The sequence below is a fragment of the Nestor notabilis genome, unplaced genomic scaffold (assembly GCF_000696875.1).
Source record: "Nestor notabilis isolate BGI_N333 unplaced genomic scaffold, ASM69687v1 scaffold28820, whole genome shotgun sequence".
In the NCBI taxonomy this organism is placed as follows: domain Eukaryota; kingdom Metazoa; phylum Chordata; class Aves; order Psittaciformes; family Psittacidae; genus Nestor; species Nestor notabilis.
Window position 1 is genome coordinate 22,731 of NW_009910176.1, and position 22,099 is coordinate 44,829.

Here is a 22,099-nt window from a genome sequence, read left to right on the forward strand (position 1 = left end):
AGAACTTGCTGAGAAGGGACACATCTAGAAATCACCAGTGTCACAGTAACTGGATACACTTGGCTCAGAGCAGAGCACCATTTTCTTGCTCCAGTCTGGAAACCTTTATATCCAAGAGTCCTGTTAGCATGATTCCTGACAAGCACGAAAGAAAGGTCTGACAGACCTGAGAGAACTTACTTCCACTGCAGGTGACATTGTTCTATTATGTACCTCAGGTATCATTATAAATAGAATAGAAATCTTACTTGTTTAAAAAAAAAAAAAAAAAGAAAAATCCAAGTTGAAACAAATCTTTTCATCCACCATTCCGGCTTGGTCAGTACTGGCAAGGTGAAGTGGAACATGTGGCATCAGGAAACGGCAGCACTAAAACTGAGACCTGATAGTTCAGGTAAGAAAAGTGCAAGCAAAAAAAAGTAAAACCACCAAGAGGGAGGTTGGGTCCAGCCTTGCTACTCCCTCCGTTTCTGCTCTGCTGCTATATTTCTCCTTCTTCATCCGAGCTCACACTGCTGCTTCCACTGCTGCTGCTCCCACTCTCGCTGCTCTCTTCCCGCTGGGCCTGGCTGTGGGCTGCTGCTGCCGCCGCCGCTGCTGCTGCTGCCTCCTTCTCTTGCTGCTTCAGTGCAGCTGCCTTCTTTTCCTGCTCTGCGTGGCTTTTCATGTGAGCACTGCGGCTCTTCACCTTGTAGAAGACCCTGAGGAAGCACACACATACGTTAGCATTGGTCTCTCCTACAGCCTCCTCCATTAATTCTCCAAAAGAGCTTCTGCTGCTCTAGCCCCAAAAGTTTGTGAGCTTCAGCACAGGGACTCGAGTTGGCGTTGGCATTGCAACAGAGCATCTACAGCAAACAGCACTTCTGATTCTGCGTGTGCCAGCACAGAGTGGAATGCCAGCAGGAGATCCTGAGCACCCTCAAATTGCTCACTTCATTTCTTAATATGTCCATTTCCTCTTATCTTTCCTTCAGCTCTTAAATGTTCTAAGTTCAAAGAGGCAGTGCTGGTATCTGAAATATTCACATGCTGGTTTTTAGGCATTCCCTCTATGCCGCAAAAGTCAATAAACATAGAGGTGAACAACAGCCAAATGCCACTCCTGAGCCTTATCCACGCAGCCAGAAACACTTGAGCTTTTTCCTCCTAACTTCACACTTCTATGATTTAGCTCTCCATCTTTCCCAGTAACTATCTGGATTTTGCACCAAATGCCACAAGAAAAGTTTAGACACCATTAAGAATCCTTGCTTGCTTCTCCTTTATCAGTGGCCAGGACCAAATCCCAGCTGCCTGACTACTCACAGCACTGCCCTTTCCAATGCCACATGCTCCCTGAGGGCATAGAGGAAGGGCACTTTGTCAGGGCAGGTGAAGTCCCAGGAACAGCAAGAATGTGTCAACAGCCCTGGTTGCATAAACAGACAGAATTTGCATTTTCTTGCCATCCCATAGCTTGGTGCCTTTTTTAAATAAAGGGATCACCACTGGTATTGCAAGACTATTGTTTTAAAAGTAAGAAATTAATGTAGGGAACTGAACTTTCTGGAAGTTTATGAATCTATTGGCAACAAACCTACAAAACCTACTAGAACCATGTAAGAGAAGACAAATGTACGTTTTACTGACACAAAATATGGATGTGAGTTTAACCAGATGAACTGTGTGCCCATTGGCCTAATACTTGCTGCTAAAACAATGGTATTGTCTTGTATTCCTATGCTGCTGTTCATAAGTAAGTCTATCCCATGTTCTTAATATGTGATCTAGCAAATATAGAGAAGTTACTCATTACAAAAACGTGGCAATACAGCAACTGTTTGAAAGTGCAGCTTAACACCAAATAGTGCACACAGTTAGAATGCAGGTGGTGTCTCATTCCATCTGAGGAAAAACATCAGACGGTAGTTATCCAAGTACTGGTATCTTAATATATGTAAAAATCACTAATCTGTGAGTATTAGTGGGGTAATAGGTCATTAAAAGTATTGCCAGTGTCTCTGGCCTAAACAGACAGAAGGAGAGCTCATCTGAGAATAAGCTTTCACAGGAGATGCACCACTGCAGTTGTGTTACTATTGCTGGACATGGAGTTGCTCTTACCTGCCACATTTTTTACATGGAAATGCGTTTTCTGTGTTTGGAGTTTTACTAGTAGCATCTGATTTTATCTTCTGTTTCCGCCTCCTCCTCTGCACTGGAGCAGCAATAGGCTTTCGAGGCTTCACTGTTGCCTCCCTCGGCTTCCTTCCAACTCTGCCTGTGACAGTTGCCTCTTGACTCCTCAGACTGGCATCACTGGCCTTTGGAGAGAAGGGGACAGTTAAGGCAAACTGAAACTTAAACCCACTATCAAAAGCCTGAGCTCCTGTGCTTCATTTATTCCAGACCAGGGTTTTATTTAACGAGAAAGCCTTCAGCATATTTTCAGGACATTTCTCATCACAGTCCTATGGGCACCAACCACAAAGAATTATATTGGGTTTTTTCCCCCCCTTTACTCATCCCCACCACAGCACACAGTTTGGTTGCTAGGAATACTCTAAGCTATCTCAGCCCAGTCCCTTGCTCTGGGAGAAGTCAGAGGAGGAAACTTTTTACATGTGGAACCATCCACCTGCTATTTTCTAAACCAGCTGCAGAGTGAAGGTGGCACAGAAAGCACAACATGCACAATGCAGCACTTACTGTTACACCATCTTGTAGTGTCTGTTCATCTTTGAGTGGAACTGTGCTGCTCTTCTTTCTGTTATCCAACCCTTCCTCTGCCTCTTCTTCTTCCTCCTCCTCTTCTTCCTCCACATGCCCCTGTTCTTCACTGTAAATGTCCCTTCTGGGAGGAAGAACACGTGCAAACCTATGGGAACTCTTCACCAGAAGATAAAGGAACTGTTAATTTTGGTGTTTGTAAGTAAATGTCATTGTGTGACACAGGACACAATTTTGTGAGTCTGGACTCCTCCACACTGGCCAGACTGTTCCTGCTTCTGATTTTACCAACAAATGAGACAACACACAAATTCAGACTTCTCACCACCGCCCAAAAGTGAGAAGAATTTAGGAAATTACCTTGATGTCTACTTCAGCTTCATCTTTCATCGATTTCTCATTAGCAACATCAATGTCCCCAAAGATTAAGGTCCCATTCCGACCAATTTTCACCTGTTTCTTGTACGTGTAGTAGAATTCCACACACTGGGCCACTGTTTTGGTTTTTATCTGGTGTTTAAAACACATGAAAGTCCAATGGATTACATGATTTTAAGAAGCCTTATAAGTAATTACTAAAGGCGCAATAAATACACTTTGTATTTTTGTTTCCTCAGTAGTCTCCATTCGGCCACAACAGCCATTCAAGTCTTCTTTTCTGTGTCATGTTTGTCTGTATGCCCCATCCATCCCACAACCCATCCCCCATTGCCACTGTTAATCACTGAGAACTACCAGGACCAACTTTCCCAAGAAAAGCTGGTCAATGTAAAGGTGACAGAACCCAGCATTTTGTAAGCTTAATGCACCTCTTCACCTCTGAAATGTTCCAATTGAGCTGTCAGGCTTGAGAGCAGCCTTTCAGTTTTATGGGAGAGCTTTATTTTCCATCAGCACTTCAGAGAAAACCAGGCCAGAATACCAAACCAAAAATGGAAAGGAAGCTTTGCAGCCCTTTCCCATTTTGGCCACATGCATTTCATATGCATATGGTGGGAGACAATGATCAGTACAGACCTGTGATGGTCTACAAATTCTCCATCAGTGATCTTTCTGCAAGTTTTGGCACATATTCTTAGCTTCTGGGCTTTTGCAAGTTAAATGCCTTTTGTATACAGCTCCTGCAGTGATTTGGCCCCTACTCGAGTGTCATGCCTCGTGAAAGTAGATGGTGGCAATCACTTTTACTATCATTGTCACAGTAAACTAGAAAGAGAGATCCTATAGGATGCATCATTCCTATATCCTTCTTTGGTACTTTTCATCTGTAGCAAGGATGTGTTTTTATTTAGTTTTATAAGCAAGCTATTTAAGCTGTACTGGAACGTTACCACTGTGCTGCTCTGTAAATACACCCTGTAGAAGTGGTATCTGCAGTGTGGACTAATGGAACTAACGCCATAAGTACAAGGGTTAAGTAAACAACAACAGCAAACCAAACGCTGTTGTTCTAGCTTTCTAGTGAGATTTTGTGCTGTGCTGTGCTGCATGGTAACATTTCTCTGAGATCTTGAGTGCAGAACTTAATACTGAGGTTTCAGGAAAATCAAGAGCTCCCTGTATTAAATGCTCAATAAACATGTAAGAATGTATCAAGAATGCATAGTTGTTGTCATTAAAATAAAAGGGGGGGAGGGAAGTAACTTACAAGTTTTTGGACCAAGAAAAAGTCTTTCTTGTAGATCGCAATTCCTTTGTTGAAAAGTTTTTTTTCAGCAACTTTCCACTTGTCTGATCCTGTGGAAAACAAAAAAGTTGTGACAGAAGCAATTCCAAATGTTCACTCTTATACATGTGCTTTGCCTTCAAGACCAAATATACACATGCAAGGGTGCAGTCTCTCATCACACCTAACCCAGCTTAACTGCAGGCTGCTGTTATCCTGTCCTCTACTGCTTCAGCCCTCCCCTTATCACTTCCCATGTTAGATCTAGTACTCATCACCACAGGTTAACTCAGTTCAGCTTGCAAAAGGAGTCAAGTAGATGAACTAACACAGTTTGCAACAAAAGAAGCAAGGTGAAAAAAAGCACCACTTTGTGGTGGCCCAGTCATTAGATCTTATAGAAGGGAGATGGTGGGGCAGGAGACCAGATCTTGTCTTTCAGCAGCAATTCACTGTACTTGAAGATGCATTACATCTCAATTATTTCTACTGTCCTAGCACCCTTGCCTCTAATAATAAGCACATTTTGGGATTTTCTCCTGTCACACAGATATCATTCAAGTAATATTTCCAAACCATTACAATAGGAGAGTGTCATAATTAAGAAATGTAATCGCTGTGCTTTGTGGTGCTGGCTATTAGATGCCTCTCTACCACCTTATGTCAGGTCTTTTGGGTGGCTGGGTTCGCTCTAGATCACTGAAGTTAGTATCACACACCTGACTATTTTCTAATTGGGTACATGACTACAAGGGCAGATTATGGCATTTAAATTTTGCAGAAACATTGACATGCATCAATAGTTGGCTGAGCTTTCTTCAGCAAGCTTGAAAACACTTCCCATAAAACCCCCTCTGAACTCCACTCTGGAAAGTCATCCCAGAGAGGCTGTGGTTCTGAGGTTACCACAGCCCTTCTGCATGTACTAGCTATCTTTCTGCATTCTCCATAGCTCAGTGTAAGGGATCACATTCCCTTTTCCCCATAAAGGAAATCAGAACACACGCATGCACATGTTCTGAGAGATGCAGTGTTTCTTACATCATAAATGTCATAATTTGCACAGGCAAAACTGCTAGCAAGCCATCATTCAGCTTATCAGAAGAGTGATCTTTTCATCTTATTGTAACATTCAAGAGTTCCCCAAAAGAGCATAAAAGGATAGAAAAATTCCTTTATGATAGACAGACAGCACAGAGTTTTTCTGGTTAATGTACCTGTGTAGTGATAATCTGCCAAAGGGTGGGTAGGCGATCGTACTGGCCTCTGCAACAGCAGTTTGGTCAAAGCTCCCTAAGATAAAGACAAACAAAATAGTACACTTAAGGTCTGGAATATTTAAATCCAAGATCAAGCAATTGTTAATCCTCTCCTTTCTGGCAAGCTAACTGAAAAGAACCATAGCACAGTTTACCATTTGGGACAGTTCAACATATGGAACAACTTTAAAAATCACATTCTTGAGTATCAGGACTGAGTTTTGAGTACCACAGGCAAGTGTTAACTCTCAGCACCTCTTCATATCTCTGTGAATTGACACTTTCCAATGCAACCACTACAGTACTGGGAGAGAGTTAATTTCATAGACAGAGACCATGCAGCAGTTTCCTCTCATTTACTGAAGGCCTCAGTTACATACCTCCAAAACCACTGCCCTAAATGATGTCTGTCTGAAGCATTCAAGTCATTGTGATCTTATCTCACTTAACTAAGCAATATTTCAAAATAAAACACAGCAAAGACAAAGATTACACATACACAAAAATACCCCAAACCTCTCTCACTGCTTTCTTACTTTGCATTTAAACTGGAAGCGCTTTCAAAGTTAGGAGGAAGGAAGGAGGCGAGTCATGCTTCCAGTAGCAGTTTAAACCGGCTAACAGCGAGCTCCTGCTGCCAGGGTCTGCCCTGCTCCTGCCTAATGCCGGCAACAGCTTTCACAATGGCATACTGGTTCTGGGACCCTAACTAGCACAAACCTAACATGAACACACAGAAATTACTCTTTATTTGTACTCTTCTCCAACACAGGTCGATACAGCCTCACAAGTGTCAGTGCTGGCACACTACAGGGGACAGAAAACAAGCAGCCAGGCTTACTCCCGACTACAGGTCTGATTTATGCCAGGTCAAATCAATCATAGAACTATAAAAGGATGACAACCCTGTGCCATATGCTATGCTTTGCTTTTTGATATTACCTCCCAGGGGTGTCAAAAGGCATTATGAAGGTGAATCATGGCTTACAACACTGATATAAAATCAGCAGTACAGCCATTCTATAGACACGTGCAGGGAAGTTAAATGGACCTGCCAAAAGTAAGAGGAGCAAAACACTGCACTTTATGGTCTCAGCTTCAGCCCAGTCTCTTATTTTTCCTGCCAACATGGTCATCTAGGAAGACAACATTTAAGATTCATTTAGCAGTCTCAGCTCACTCACCCTGTCAGTCTGTTTGTTAAAAAGCCAAACATGTTGAAGTTGAAAATATGCAAGATAGTAAGTGAACATGGCATGGTACATGAGGCAGAACCCACTTTAGAGGCATTCAAGGGACACTAAAAAGTGAGAACCAGATGCACAGGAAGGAGTTTCTGGAAGGCTCTCCTCTCAAGAATGACAAGTTATCTGGCCTTCATTAACACCTTTGACCACATCAGGATAAAAAGCTGGGGAGACTCACCAGAATGCTTCCCTTTGCTTCATGTAAGAAATGCAACGCCAGCTCCTGGTTGGTTCCAGCTCCAGGAAAAATGCTTGAACAGGCAGCAGCTAGCAGGTTTTCCACTATTTCCACAGAGGTACCAAACAAATTCAGATAAGAAGATTAAAATGGAGTTTCCTACAGGATTCGCACAGTTAACTAGCTCTTTTGAAGCAGAGCTAGACGTAACAGAAAGTAACACTCTCAGAGAAGTTGAATGTCCTTGCAAATTTATCTGGGTCAAATTTGGACGCCAGAACTGCAAGGTCATGTGGCATTACTCTGCATTCAGCACTATTTACACATGGAGTTTCTTGCAAACCTCCTCTCTCCTATAATGTCTTCTCATCTCTCTTCACCTCAGAGATTTCCTGAATCCCCCATTATATTGTAATTTCCATTTCCCCATACCCTTTTTCCTCTCTCTCATCAGAAAGATCTCTTCTAAGTCTGCCCACTTCCTCTTCCCTTCAGGATTTATACATGCCACAACCTACGTGCACCAACAGCAGACAGCTGCCCAAGCCTGCTACTAGCTGCCACAACTCCTGCTTCCTCATCCTGACTTCCACCTACAACTTGATTCTTCCAAAATACTGTTATACCTAGAACACCCCTTGAAAATACAGAAGTTGAGAGCATGTGGTTTTCAAATGTTAACAAAGACGATGAAGCTTCATTGAGCAAAAGGCTGCTCTTTGCCTGACTTGTAACAAATGGTCCAATTTTATCTTAATTAAAAAACAAACCTGATCAACCTCCCAACCAACACATGCAACCTGATAATAAGTTTTACTCCTAAGATTGTGTTCATGTCAAACATGTCACTTGACTGGGAGCTCTGAGAGTTTAAATTATGCCTACAGTAGGTATGTGGTTACCCCTACAGCAACTGTGACAATTCAGTCCTATTTACCAGCCTTCCACATCCTTACCATTCTCTTGGGTGACTTTGTTGGTTTCCAGGTCGCCCCACGGCTGCCACACCAGCTCTGCTTTATGTTCATCATCTGCTGCCAGAGATCTGTCTTGGAGTGATGGGATTTCTGCTTGAAAGCGAGTTCCTACATTTATTCTCCTGCAGAAAAGGTAAAAAGTAACAGTCAGCCCCACTTTACACTATCCAGAAAGTCTCCATTTCTGCCAGAAGCACTAATTATGAAATTGAAATGCAGCAGGCTCTTGCATATAACATGAACAGCTTTCAGGTTACATTTATGACTCAAAAGGTGAGAGGTTTTACATCTATTATGAGTTTCCACTGTGTTATCAACAATGGTTGAAATCGTATTTAAATTAGGATCCCCTGATAACTGCTCAAAGAACAGTTACTAGCTTTCAATAATCATCACTTTTTGAGAGGCTGTCACACAAAGTTCTCTTATGGCAAACTTGCTCCTCATGCATAGGAGGAGCCTGTTTAGTATTAATGTTTTGCCAGCCATAACTACAGAATCAACAATCTCATACTTCTAGAGTCTGAATTAGCAGAGAGATTACTCACAATATGCAATCCACATGCTTTAAGTGAGCATCCACTGAGATTCTACTCTTTACTGGCAAACATGATTTTGTGCATAGAGATAGGTAAGAACCACCATTAAAAGAGTGCTCTACCAGGCTTGGAGGTCTACAGCAATAGCACAGCAAGCAGTGAGAGCACAGACATCCTTTGTCACTATTCTACATCTCTTACTCAGTGGCAAAATACGCTGAGACAGCAGTAGCTACAGAAACTCAGAGTGAAGTAAGTCCAAGGACAACTTTCTAAGTAATAAAGAAACTATGCATGCAATTCAGAGGTCCACAAGACAAAGCAAAAGAGTCCAAGCTAAGACAGCAGAAAGACTCTTCAGAAAACAAAGATGCCAGAAAACCAAGATATTTGAGAACAGCTGCTGCTCAGACCACTTAGAATATAATGAAAATCTCCTATTCTGAAATAAAGATAGCTGTGTTTAATGTGAAAAATCATTCCTCTTTCAGAAGTCAGTCAACTAGCACCATACTGGTAGCTCCTGAAAGAGTTAAAGGACAGATAAATAAGCTCTTTTTTGAGATAGTAGTCAAGCAGTGCCCACAAGATGATTAAACCCTGGAGTTGCTTCATTGGAAAGTCTTGGTGTGGTTCCCTCTCAGCATGAAGGGGGACACAATTACCAGAGAAAAAGCATGATCTAGCACAGTAAGGAATAGTAACAAAACCAGCTAAGAGATTACAGCCTCTTCTAGTCCTCTGCTGTTCTGAAATACCACTAAAGACTGTGGTATCAAAAGGAAGGAAGAGGGTATCATTTTCTGCTATGGAAGGGGAATAAGGAAACACCTTCATTCCCTTTTTTCTATGTAACACATCACTTTGGTAACTGTCAGTAAGCATCTGCATCATGAGATGTCATAAGCTGGAAAAGCCTGCATTCAAAACAAATGGCTGACTTCTACACACATACAAAGATACTTTACAAACTACTTCTTTTGCATCTGTAGCAGATCCAGATCTACTTCCTCACACTTGATGGGAATAGCTTACAATGCATGTGAATATAAACAAAGAGATGCATAAGATGACTACCCTACATGCTTGTTCTGACTTCATCCACACATTCAGCAGCAGCTTGACATGGATGGATTGGGATTCCCACTTGGACAAGCAGAATCTGCCAGATGCACAGGCTGATGCTAACTTCCTTCCACCAGGTGACACATGAGGTTAATGTGGAGTCTTCTGTTTACTGTGAGTAGTCTCCCTTACTGTTATGGCCTGCAGTCTCACAGGGCAGGGGAAGGGTTATGGATTATGATCCACCCTAGAAGGGGTGACTGCTGGAAACTGACACTGATGTCAGCTGGGAACAGATAAAAAGGCTGTTACTGCATTGGGAAATTTGGGAGATTCTGTGTCCCAAGGCATGGAATCCTCTGGCCTCACCTGTGAGAGGGAGAGAGGCAACTGGAAAAGTTGGAGTGAAGAAAGTGGGCCACCTTGAAAGGCTATCAGAAGTTACTTCTTATCTTAAAACATGGCATCCCCAAGCTAGAAAAGCCTAAGAATTAGTAGCCCTTGTACCTGCAACGCCCAGATAAAACCAGATTTCTACTGAAGAGTTCACCTGAGTAACCTGATCTAATTTGGCCTGCTCCAAGCGGGGGCTTCAACCAGATGACCTCCAGAAGTCCATTCAAGCTACGTTATTCCATGATTCCTTCATTGATGAAGCTGAGATTTCAGTGCAGCAAAAGCTCTTGCCTGTAAGCACCAGCAGTGCTCCTGGGAAGCCCCGGCTCACGGCTGAGTGTGGTAACATCCATAACTGAGGCTGTGAATTGGGAAGGCAATTCCCAGCTGAGGCACCACAGCTATACTTAAGGCTGGCTGAGCGGTGACTGGGTGACTTCAAGACTTTGAAGCAACTGAACTACAAAACCAGCAGGACACAAGGATCTGCAACATCAGCTGCCTCTTGTACTACTTCACAAAGAGAAAAATTAAGCTTCATTATCCCATTTCCTATTCTAAATCTCTGCAATGCAATGACCTCTTTAAAAGCATTAGCAGAAGGTCTTGCAAAGCATAAGCAATTAACACAATATCAGGTAATCACAAGCTATAATCAACGTCTAATAGAGTTAACACTACAAATCAAATTAAACATTTAAAGAAAAGCTCCTGGCCATCCTTCCTTTATAGAAGATATGTCTACATAACTGACCACAACGGTGCTGCACAAGCTTTAGAGCAGCAAACTGATTACTCTGACAACATAGAATAACACAGTTTGTTAATTTATCTTGGTTAAAAGTTAAAGCTATGTACCTGCATAAGCATCTGCTCAGTAAAACTTTGGATAACAGCAAGACAAGTCTTTTGGCAACAGGAAATCAATGTGTATTACTAAATTACTATGGTTTGAAATTTCCAGCAATAAATTTGAAACATTTCACACATGACTAAAATTGCAGCTGATTTTATATCATTAACTTCAGCAAATTTAAATCAGACACAACAGCCAAAGAGAACTGCACCAGAAAGAGGTCAAACATCAAGTTGAGGTCAGGAGGGGAACGCATCAAAAAAAAATCTGTCCAAGAGGAGGTTCCCCTGGGTTACTGTGAAATGAACCACCAACAAAAAGTTTAATTAAGCCATTTTCAAAACAGATTTAAACAACACCAAATGTGCTTATTTCTATGAATGGGCTCAGTCTGGAAGGGATTTGTAAAGGTGACAAGAATAACCTGGGTTCATTCACAATTGTAACATCTGCTCAGGACAACCTGCTGCCAAAAGTGCAGAAAACTCAGCTTCAAACAGTAAGGCAGAATGCAAAAAGGATGAGTTTAAAAAACAAAGCAAATACTTCAGTTAAAATATAAACTATTTTGGAAGAAAAGTAAAAGAAGCCTGGTATTTATCTGGGGAGAGTCTGAGTTAAATACCTCAAATGTTACAGGGTATGGTGCAGCTAGAGCAGAGATTCCTGACTGCAGAGTGAGCCAATGCAGAGCCACCTGGGTGTTTTTGTGCTATATGGGTGTTTCCATGCCATGCATCTCCATGTTTAGATTTCACAAGAGTTCATGAACCTAAGTATAATAATGAATTGGAACTACTTTGCTGTAGCTTTGCAGTGCTCAACTTGAGCTGGTAACATACTCCCAGAGGGTTTGCAAGGGCTGTGCAGAGACATTTGCTATTCTGCTTTTTTTGCTACTCTGCTCAGGTTTAGCCAGACTGGCATCAAGCCTAAGCTCCTAACTCCAGCTTCAATATCCCCAAACTGTGTTCCCTAGTGCTGTTGGCTCCACACATCTGAGCTTTCCCAGCACACAGCCAGCTAAAAAGACTGATGAGGCTCATTAGCTCAGGCCACACTGTATGCAACTGGCTGTAGTGCTTTCAAGACTGAGCTACCCAGGATGGAGCAGAACCATGTTCACAGTTGCACTGCAGCTGGCATCTACCACATGGATAACCTGCAGTCTGAACAATCCATATGACAGCTAACTACATTTTTCCATACTACCTTTAGGCCTCCCTCTGAAGAAGCATTACTTCCTCACTCTAAACCAAACATACAGCATACAAAGCAGTGATTTTAAACAACAAAACAGGACAGATTCACGTTTAGCTAATCAACAGTATTTCACCCCAGAGCAGTAAAAGAAAGCAGTTAACATCACCGGAATTACAAGGTGTCTTTGCCCAAACAAACATTATTTATCATGTTGAGTATTTTTACATAAAGGCAATTGTGAGTCACCAATATGAAAAGCTTTAATATTTCTAATAGACCCATCAGTTGTACAGGGAGCAGCTTGAAGGTTTAAGAAGAAGAAAGGAAGCACATTTACTACCAGACTAAGACTCTCCTGGGAACTTACGGTTCAATGCTGACCGGCGTGGCTTCTCCCACTACTGTAAGAACAGGAGGGGTAACTTCTGTACTGTCTGCAAGGAAAAGAAAGAACTGCTCAGACAGCTCATCTTCATGCTTGAGATACACTTTTCATACAGCTTGTAAATCTCATCAGCGCTATCCATCTCTCCATAAAGGTACCCACACACTAAAGGAGTTTAAGAAGCCAAGAACTTACCTTCCAGTAACCATTTGCATCTTAGTAGTAACTATTTGCTGTCCCCTCAGTTCGAGATACCAAAAATCTATTACAGAGGAACTACCCTTTCCATTCCGAAGAACGTCAGTAGGGGGTGTTGCAGATCACTTGTGAGTCTGCGTGGCATTTTAGTACGTGTGCCCCGATGAGAGCAACACTGCGTTTCCTCCATCCTAGCTCCCCAGACTATCATGAAGAAGCCACAGTTCCACATAACCACACTTCTTAAAGTCATGATCTTCCGCCTATTACTCCATAGTTCCTAATCATAAATTAGCCAAGAAAGGAAGGATAAAATGGAACTTACTTGATCTAAGCAGAGTTCTGTGAGCACTTTTAGGAGTCATTGGAGGTGGAACAGAATGACCGCTTGAAGAGAGGATAGCATTAAAATACAGCCCAGATCCTTCTCTCACTGGGCTAAGAATTGGTGGAGGAGTGTAAGGAGGTAGCTCGAAGTTCCTGTCCGAAGGATGATCTGCCAGACGGACAGGTGACCGTAAGTGGCTCTGATATGGAGTAATGTTAGAATAAACAGGTGGTGCAATGAAGGTGCCAGCTTTTGGTGGAATGAAGAGTGGCTCAGGTCGTGGCCGCTGCTTTGGTTTCCGGGCAAAGCCCTCTGCTTCATCCTTTGGAACAGCATCTTCATGCTATTAGAAAAAAATTATATTCTTAATTTCATTTCAAAACCCCAGGTCTTTTGAGAAACTTCAGCGAGATGACAACATTCTTTCATGACAGCTCAAAATCTGGATAGGACAGCTGGAGCATGTCTCAACAACCAGCATGAAAGGAAAGAGGGAAGAAGGTGATGGGGAATGGAAAGGACACAGGAAATACTAGGTAGCAATACTAGCCCCAAGTGCTTATGAAGTTATATTTTACAAGAACTGTGTATTTGTCTGATCCAACCTCATAACCTCATGGTAGCTTTAAAGGAGGGCATAAAAGTATAGTAGATCCCCAGTACAGACACAGGGTGACACCAAATGGTGATAAGAAAACAGAAGACAATTTAACAATGTTGTCTTAGATGTTCAAGCATTTAAATGCAGAGAAACCTTTTTTAGATGCCGCAATTTCTCTGGTATCTGAACTTTCTATTCCAATTCTGAATACAAGAGAGAAAACCAAAAAGCCCAAAACAACCAAAACCCCATATCATCACCACCACACTGAAGGGGGGAACATTCAAGTACCAGCCTTCAGAAGCTCAAAGATTTCCATTCCCTAAGAATAAATCTTCATTTTGGATTTTATTCAGAGATAAGTGCACTACTCACAGTTTATTGTTACCTATGTATGTAAGGAGAAAGCACTCTTTATTCAGACAATTTGTTCTAGTGTTATTGACCATCTGGCTTTATTCACTCTTTAACAGTGCTGCACGGCTTGGCTGTACTACCATTAGCTGTAGGTAGGTCATGAAAAGCTGTTGATGTCCAAATACGTGGCAATATTACGATGGCAAAAATCCACAGCCCCCACACTACCTCCATTCCAAGTTCAAGCCTTGAGATCCAACTACTTTAACAGGAAAGCTTAGGGATAAAAACTACGTCATTAAATCCAAGATTTGGGTCATCCTTTGGGTTTCTTAGTCTATCCATACCTGATTTGAGGTTTCCATGTTAGTACTACGATTAGATCGCCTCCGAGTGACTATCACAGAAGGCTTGCGTTCACAAGGAGCTCGATCATTTGTCTGGCCTCTCTGGAGCTTTCCATCCTCAGACTTTTCTTTCCCAAGGCTCTGCAAGTCAATTTTTCTCACTGGCACAGACACAGGAATGATAAGAGGCACGAGGCTGTTATCCTCTCGGGCTCTTTTGGGAGCTGGTGAAGAACTGGCAAATTCCACCACACTTTTTGCAGCTGTAGGTCCTGGAGCTGCTATCAACACACTCTTCTCTTCTGAAGTATCCGCTTCCTGAGAAGAAAAATAGAGTCCTTAAAAGTTCTGTAGCACTTATATAATAGATCAGAGGGTATCTCACCTTCATTGTGTATCAAGTTTTTTAATGTAACTTGCAAGCTGAAATAGATCTAGTAAAGCAATATTAAAGGAGAAAGAATACTTGAGGACTACCTCAACTGGTAGAGTATTTGTATACATCATTCTTCAGTATCACTTCACTACGTATGGTCTGACATTTTATTTTCCAAATGAATTTCTTTGTTGAAGAACTTCCAACAAAGGTTCTTCAGTTTTAGTAATGATCAAAAGCTGCAGGTTATTAATTTCAAATATTGGACCTCTGTTCCCAGAAAGGCTGAACCATGATAATCTTAATTAAATCTCTCGTACAAAAAATGGAGCTAGATTTTTGCTGCATTTTTTTCTGCTTTACATCACAGAAGCAACTTTCCTTATAACTGGAGCCTTTGAGGTTTGTTTGCTTGAGCCTGAAGGACATTTGCTCAGCAGAATCAACCAGGCATACCTGCAAGCCAGCACTTTTTGCATGGGTATTACAGTTTCCATGCTTCTGCTTTCTTTTAGACTCACAGAAACCCCAGAAAATTGAGCTCCAAGGAGATGGGAATGGAGGGTGAGTTACTGAATAAACGCACAGATACTGTAAAGCCAAATGGCTTCATGCACTGTTAGATCACCAATTTCTCGTCCTTCAAATGACATGTGCATTCCACTCTTGATTCAAAAGCAATTGCCAGCTCACTTAAAAGCTAGATATCAAAGTACAATTTTCAAAACCACCTTTCTTCAGCCTTCTTAAGCTCTCAAGAAGTGCAATCTAGAAGTTGTAGAAGATGCTCCTTTTGGTGTTTCAGAGCTTCTCTCCGACTTAGAGCTCTGTTTGGAAAGCCTTTGGATAGGATTAGGTATGCAAACTTACCCTCCATCAAAGCCACCATCTACTAAGGCATCTCTCTCTACCTGAACAGCTATGTTTTGCAGGTGGAAAGCAAGGCACACTATCTCTCAGGTATGACAAGAGGTCTCTAACCCGGACTTACAAAGTTTTGCAGAGATTTACTGAAGTCCTTCAAAAAGAATCAATCGTGTGCCACTCAGAACATCTAACCTTGATTTAAAAACTAGCATAAGGAGGTTCTGTCAAGTATTCAGACACCACCACCACACTAGTCATTTCACTGTGGTCACAAATCATGAAAACCAGCTTCACTGATGAGAGAACATGCTCCAGCTGGCCCATGAAGAGTCAATCCATGTTAGCTAGAAGGACACTAGACTGAAGTCTGACTTTGATAGTGTATTTATATTGAGGGAAACACAACTGTGTTGTCACAAGATGTGTCAGTCAGTGCCTGGAGTTAGTGGTCTGGATTCTCTCCAAGTAAGAGTCCTGCTATTTTTTTGTTGCTTTTAAGATCAAAGAGTCCACTCTGAAGCACTAAGCCTTCAAAAAAACTAGGTGCCAAGCTTGAGCAAATAAAATCAATCATATCAAGAAGATTTAAGACTGTCTTCTTCCATGATCTTTATTAAAGTAAGGCTAAGCATGCACAGAAAGGTTTATCCCATAAGTGACACTGCTGTTCAGAAGTCTGATTGCTTCTTCACTGGAGGTATCTGCTCCCCACCACAAAATGATGAAACATACAACTGATAAGTCACAACTGGCATCATCTGCCCCAGATTACATTGCAGAAAGAATTAAAGAGCTCTGAGGACCTCCCTTCACTCCAGCCTGGTAATATGCATCTGTACTTTCCCATGAGACTACCAATTCTGAATTTGGAAGGCATTCATCATGCTGACAGGTATTGGCACTCGGGACACCACTACCTCTAGGCAGTAAGGGGCTCTTGTAAATTGTTGTAGCCTCCCTCCACTACTTTTGGAAAGACAGACTAAGGGTGCCTTTGTAAACACACAAACAGATTGGAATCAGATGCATACTTCCACAAGTCCTGCCCATACCTGAAGCAGCAGCTCACATACAGCTTCATGCTGCTATACGTGGGCCTCCATTCATCAGGGAAATTTATGCTGTTATTACCTTATTACTGAAGCCTCAAACCTGGGACAGCTCTGGGGTATCCTAGCAGTGAGATCTACAGCAGATAGTTTTGCACCACTGTTTACACCACTGCATTCATAGTACATTCTGTAGACCACTGCCTAGTGTAGCTGTTTCTACTGCAAGCACTCCAACATACTTCTGCATACCTGAGAGAATAACAGCAATCAAACAAGTAATTGCAACATGAATGTGTTAACGAGCACCAATTCGAACCAATCTACAAACCTCACATACTTCCTGTGTGCAGGTCAAGAGACATGAACTAATTTCCTGACTACAAAGAGGAAATTCTGGCAGCTAGTCACACAAAAGATGTCACATTGCTCTGGCTGTATGATCAGTTAATCGTGATCCCTTTAATTTTCAAGACTGGAAGGTAACCAGCAAAGGACTTTCTTCCTTGATGATGGGAAAGATGATCCCTTTGAGAGAAGGAGGAGACCTGAACAGTAGCAGAAATAGAGAGAAGGCACCACTGGGAACATAATATAAATAGCAGAGACATCCTTAAAGATGCTCTGGTCCACACTAGAGCTTTTCTGGTAATGAAAGATGGCACATACCTGATTTTACTAAGAGAGGACATGACAGATATTGGAATTAAGCTGTTTGTTTCAGATGCCTAAATAGTTTCTCAACTGTTTACACTCAGAGATAAGCAGAAAGAAGTCACTGAACAAAGGACAGGACAATCCTTTGTAGAACTGCTGGGGATTTTCAGCTAGCTCAGCATCTCTCTTGCAGAATCTGAGGCTTGAAGGCTGCTGGATAACTTCCAGGAAGTGCAACTTCCTACATTTCTATTTAGATTCTTGCACAGGTACAAGCGATGAACTAGTGATCTGGAGTCCTCCAGGAAATCCACAGAAACCCATCAGTCATTCTGGCATTGACTCTGTCTATCCCTCAAAGTGGTTTCTAAACAAATTTAGAATTCGAAGACAAAACCTAATTGTGACAGCTGGAAGAACTGTTCCAAGGCCACTGCTGTGATCACAAGAAACCACACCAGCCTTTTCAAAACACTTGCCCATACAGCACATTCTGACATTCCTGACTTCATGTGTGTGTCAGCAGGTGCCCTGCCTTGTGCCAGGGGAAAAGAGGCCAGGTAACTAAGCCCTCTTTCTCCCTTCCATAAAGGAATATTTAAATCCAGACACCCTTAAGACAACCATTTCAGATCTGAGAAAAGTCTTCTGCACTATCAAAGAAAACAAACTACACCACGTTTTTACATATAACATTTTGTGTGAAATGAAGCCATAAAACCAAGAGTTGGAAATTTGCTGTAGCCTGTAAGCAGCAGTAAGTTTGCAACACCTGAAAAAAGCAGGCATGGTACAACGGGCAACTCTGGTGCAAAGCATCGGTTGTGACACTACATGTAGACAGATACTGCTGTCCAAAAGATTGTTTTTGCATAAAAGTACACACCTACATTGGAACATTCACACAACTGGTTCAAATTATGAATGTATCTTCTTTCACTAATAATTTAACCCTATGGCTGCCTTACATGCTCTCCACATAAGCTACACTAGAGAAGGCTTCTAGGTTGTTTGTAACAGCAAGACACTGCTAAAGAGCAGCAGTCTCTTTATGTCTTTACTCTCCTCCAGTAAACATGTTTTCTTTTTCTCCCTCACATGGCAGCCAGCCCCTTAAAGATGTAAAATCCATCAGACCTCAGGTAAGAATTTTATCATCTCTCAAAACATCTTCCTGAAAGCCTGAAGAGATTTAAACATAAAGAGTTCTTCTGCTAGTGCCATCATGGAAGCAAACAAGCTGCTTGCGTAACTGCAAAGAACAAAAGAGCATCTGCCAAAACACTTTTCTGTTTGGTCTTTACATTATGAATCCAGCTGCAAGCCTAAATGCCTTCCAAAGGCCAATTTCCTGCTTCACCTCTCAGGGCCTTTTCCTAGATGCTCTATTAGCTTTTTGCCACTCTGTTGGCGATCAGACTGCAATGTGAATTATAGGCCTTCCTGAAATATAACCATATAGTGCCTGGGAAAGTATGAGCAAATTGCTCACACTGCTAACTACTACTAGTTTTCTACTATATCTGCTTGTTCAACTGGAGTTAGAGCAAAAAGGTTGGAAGACAGCATCAACAGTCACTGGTTACTGTTTGCTGATGGACTAGGCTATGGATATTTGCCTCATTGTTTATTAATTCAGTTCTTTCATTCAAAAAGCACATCCCTCTAAGGAAGGGATTGGAAAACATGTCCACAAACAGACTAGGAAAAAAATTATAATGAGAGCAAGAGAGGGAATAAAATTCCCTTCCCTTTGTTGTCTGACTGGGCGGCAACTCAAGTGGCAAAACTGTAGGTAAAAGTATGCTCGTGCTCTAACACCCATACTTCATCAGCCTCTGGCAACAGAGCCTCCAAAGCAAAGTATATCTTTACTTCTCATAAAAGGCACTCAACAAAAGATAAAAGAAAAACCACAACATAAAACACCCATCAAAAACCCTCCACCCAATTAAAAAAAATCCCACCACTTCCCTCCCCCTAATTATCAGTCTAATCAATTTTGAACCTTGTCATTTGCCACATGGAATACATACTGTACAGTTCAGACTGACGGGATGCCAAAAGGATAAGAGTAGTGAATTAACTTATCAGCCAACACTAAATTTCTTCCCCATCTAGCTCTACAGAAGGTCTACAGACAGCCTTTGTCCTCAGGTTACCAATCTCTACATAATTCACTGCAGGTCATTCTCAAACAGGATACCACAGACAGACCTTTATCACTCCTGGTACAACTTCTTCATCCAAGCGAGGCTTCCTCAGGCTTTTAATATTTGCAAAATATTAAACATGTAAATTGCATCATGTAATTTTTAAATAGTTTAGAAACACTTCAACTGCTAAAACTGGAAAACTGGCAGGTAAACAGTCTTTTAACATAAAAGGAAGAGAATGTTCAATTGGTAAAAAGACACCAAGTGAACTGCTTATACGTGGCTCTCAAATCCTGATCAGCTTGAGGCCTAAAGCTGAAAACATTCATATTCTGAAGCCCTGGGCTAGAATCACATTCAGTATTGGTGAAATAAAACTGCCCTTAGGTAGTTTCACTGCAATAGATCATCTCTATTCTCCCACATCTATGAATTCCAGTAGTTGAACTTACATGTCAGCTACTCCAGAGCTGCCCTTGCTGCACTACAACACTTCCTGCATCAAAATGCCATCCTATCCTGCATACACATCTAAATGCCTTTCATTTTAGCCCTATTTTGTAGTCTAAACCATGCTATATTAGTTAGGATGCACACCTTACCTTTACATTCTGAAGAGAAGCCAGCTCAACAGCTTTTTGAGCCAAAGTTAGCAAATTGGCTTCTTGAGAAACACGCCGTCTCCGTCGTGTACTCTGGATGACACCACCTCTGACACCCTGAAAATCATTAGTTCTCTGAGTGTTTTCTTCAGCTGCTGCTGCCTGTTTCTCTTCATCTCTACCATTCTGGGCTGTGGTTTGTCTGTCTCTTTCCATCTGGCACAGCTCACTATTGACCAGGACATCCTTCTGCCCCATATCCAGTCTCTTGGGGTGCAAATAGTTGCTTTTGTTGTGGGCCAGTGATTCAGGTGGCTGCTGTAATGGGACCTCCTGCTGATGGGTTTGCCAGTGATGCAGGAATAAATTGCTAGGTTGTTCTTCTGACTGCTTGGAAGCCAACACTTCTCCTGCAGATGTCAGCAGGACACCTTCTTTGGAGAGTCTCCGTGACCTTCTTGGAAAGGGAATCTGGGTCTGAGGTAGCACAGTCTGTTGGTTCTGCTCTGTTAGAGCCTTGAATAGTTCCTGGTTCCTCTCTGTTTGCTGAAACTGGTGTGCCATCATGTGATGCTGAGGTGCTGCAGCTGCCACATGAGGCTGTGCTATGGAAGTAGTTTGCTGCAGGCTGAAGGCTTGTGTGGCAGCCTGTTGCTGCTGCTGTTGAGGGTAAAAATTTTCAAACAGCTGTAGTTGGGGAAGAGCTTGCTGTTTTTGCTGAGCAGTAAATGCTGGACTGGAAGAAGCTGGGGCTTCTTGAAAGACATGTAACAATTCAGGAAGACCCTGCTTTTGGCCTTGGTGACCAAATGCAAGTTGGAAAGGCTGTAATGGCAGACTCTGATTCTGCTGCTGCTGTTTCTGCATCTGATGGAAAGAATTCATTTGAGCTTGCTGCCTAACCAGGGCTTGCTGTTCCAGCTGAGCCTTCTGCGAAATCATCTGCTGGACAGCATCTCCGTACAAATCCAGCTGGGACACAAACACTCCTTTCTCTTGATTTCTTTTAAGGGCTTCTGCATGGCCATAGAAGCCTGGGGCACCAGCATTGGCGTGGGGTCCTTTTGGGTTGCCTCCAAAAACCATACCATGGTTCCACATCGAAGGTGGAGACTGCCAGTGGCCATCACCCCTCTCTGGCAACCGATTTCCCATTAGGGAATTCTGCCATTTGACAGCTGTTACTGCCTGGGACATCATCATTGATTCTCCCCTATCTTGATTGTAAACAGAGTTCATCAAAGCAACATTGTTGGGGGCACTTGTTAATCCTCCTGCGTGAGAAATCTCCATAGTTTGGGAGACCGGTATATTCCCTCCATGGCCATAGTACTGCCCTTCCTTCAGCGGCTGCTGAGGTTCTTTTGAGGACACAGCTATTTCCTGCTCATTAAAATAGGCAATTCGTTTCCCAGTCCTTTTGTTTGAAGACTTTTGCTGAGCCTGAAGATTCATGGTTCAGTCTATTCTCCCAGCTGCACACACTGTACTTACAATCCACCCATCCCTGAGGTTGGGGGAGGAAAGGCACAGAAGTCTCTCTTTTCCATTCAGTTTTAGTAATAAAGGGCAGGAAAGCAGTCCAGAGGAAAGTGCCTCACTTCCTTCTTCTTCACGTGTTTCTCCCACTTCTTTTCACTCTTACGCTTTGTGGTTCAGTGGTCAGTAGGGTCCACTTAGTTACAGATCCTAAAATAGAGAAGAAATTGCAATGAATCATCAGACATAACCTGCATATAAACCCTTACATGATAAGCTACAATGTGTCTGCCCCATTTCCCATGAAAATGAAGATTAGGATAATATGTGTAATAATAACAGGTCTGACCTACTAAAATGTAAAACAATTTAGTTTTACCAAACACATATCACACTGTATTTGCATGATGCAACTCCTAATTGCACACAGACTTCTGACTCATCACTCAAGCACATCCTGAAGGTTTTTCTCTCAAACTCCCTCTCATTTGGCCAGTTACTTCTGTGTCTTTCTATAGCCAGAATAAGCTGGTTTTAATCTGAACTCAAGAACACAAACCAAAAAAACCCTCATGAGCCGCCAAAAGAAAAATAACGTG

At 42.1% G+C, this 22,099-nt stretch overlaps 1 protein-coding gene across 1 annotated transcript; it reads right to left on the bottom strand.

Moving 5' to 3' along the window:
* Positions 1–481: 481 nt before the first annotated feature.
* ELMSAN1 (ELM2 and Myb/SANT-like domain containing 1) lies at positions 482–21,706 on the bottom strand. The gene is made up of 12 exons (XM_010024801.1): positions 20,022–21,706; positions 14,315–14,632; positions 13,007–13,352; positions 12,466–12,532; positions 8,019–8,161; positions 7,063–7,166; positions 5,596–5,671; positions 4,361–4,449; positions 3,073–3,222; positions 2,692–2,871; positions 2,107–2,306; positions 482–701 (listed from the first exon to the last, which is right to left on the bottom strand). Exons 1-12 carry the CDS (start codon positions 21,474–21,476, stop codon positions 482–484), a joined length of 3,348 nt encoding a protein of 1,115 aa, XP_010023103.1. The 5' UTR covers positions 21,477–21,706.
* Between the last annotated feature and the right edge of the window lie 393 nt (positions 21,707–22,099).

Excerpts from the sequence above, each read along its gene's own strand:
- ELMSAN1 (XM_010024801.1), bottom strand. The coding sequence starts at position 21,476 with ATGAATCTTCAGGCTCAGCAAAAGTCTTCAAACAAAAGGACTGGGAAA. Across the intron at positions 12,533-13,006 it reads CAGAACTCTGCTTAGATCAA|ACAGTACAGAAGTTACCCCT; the intron begins GTAAGTTCCATT and ends TTTTCCTTGCAG. Across the intron at positions 3,223-4,360 it reads TTTTCTTGGTCCAAAAACTT|ATAAAAACCAAAACAGTGGC; the intron begins GTAAGTTACTTC and ends TTTAAACACCAG.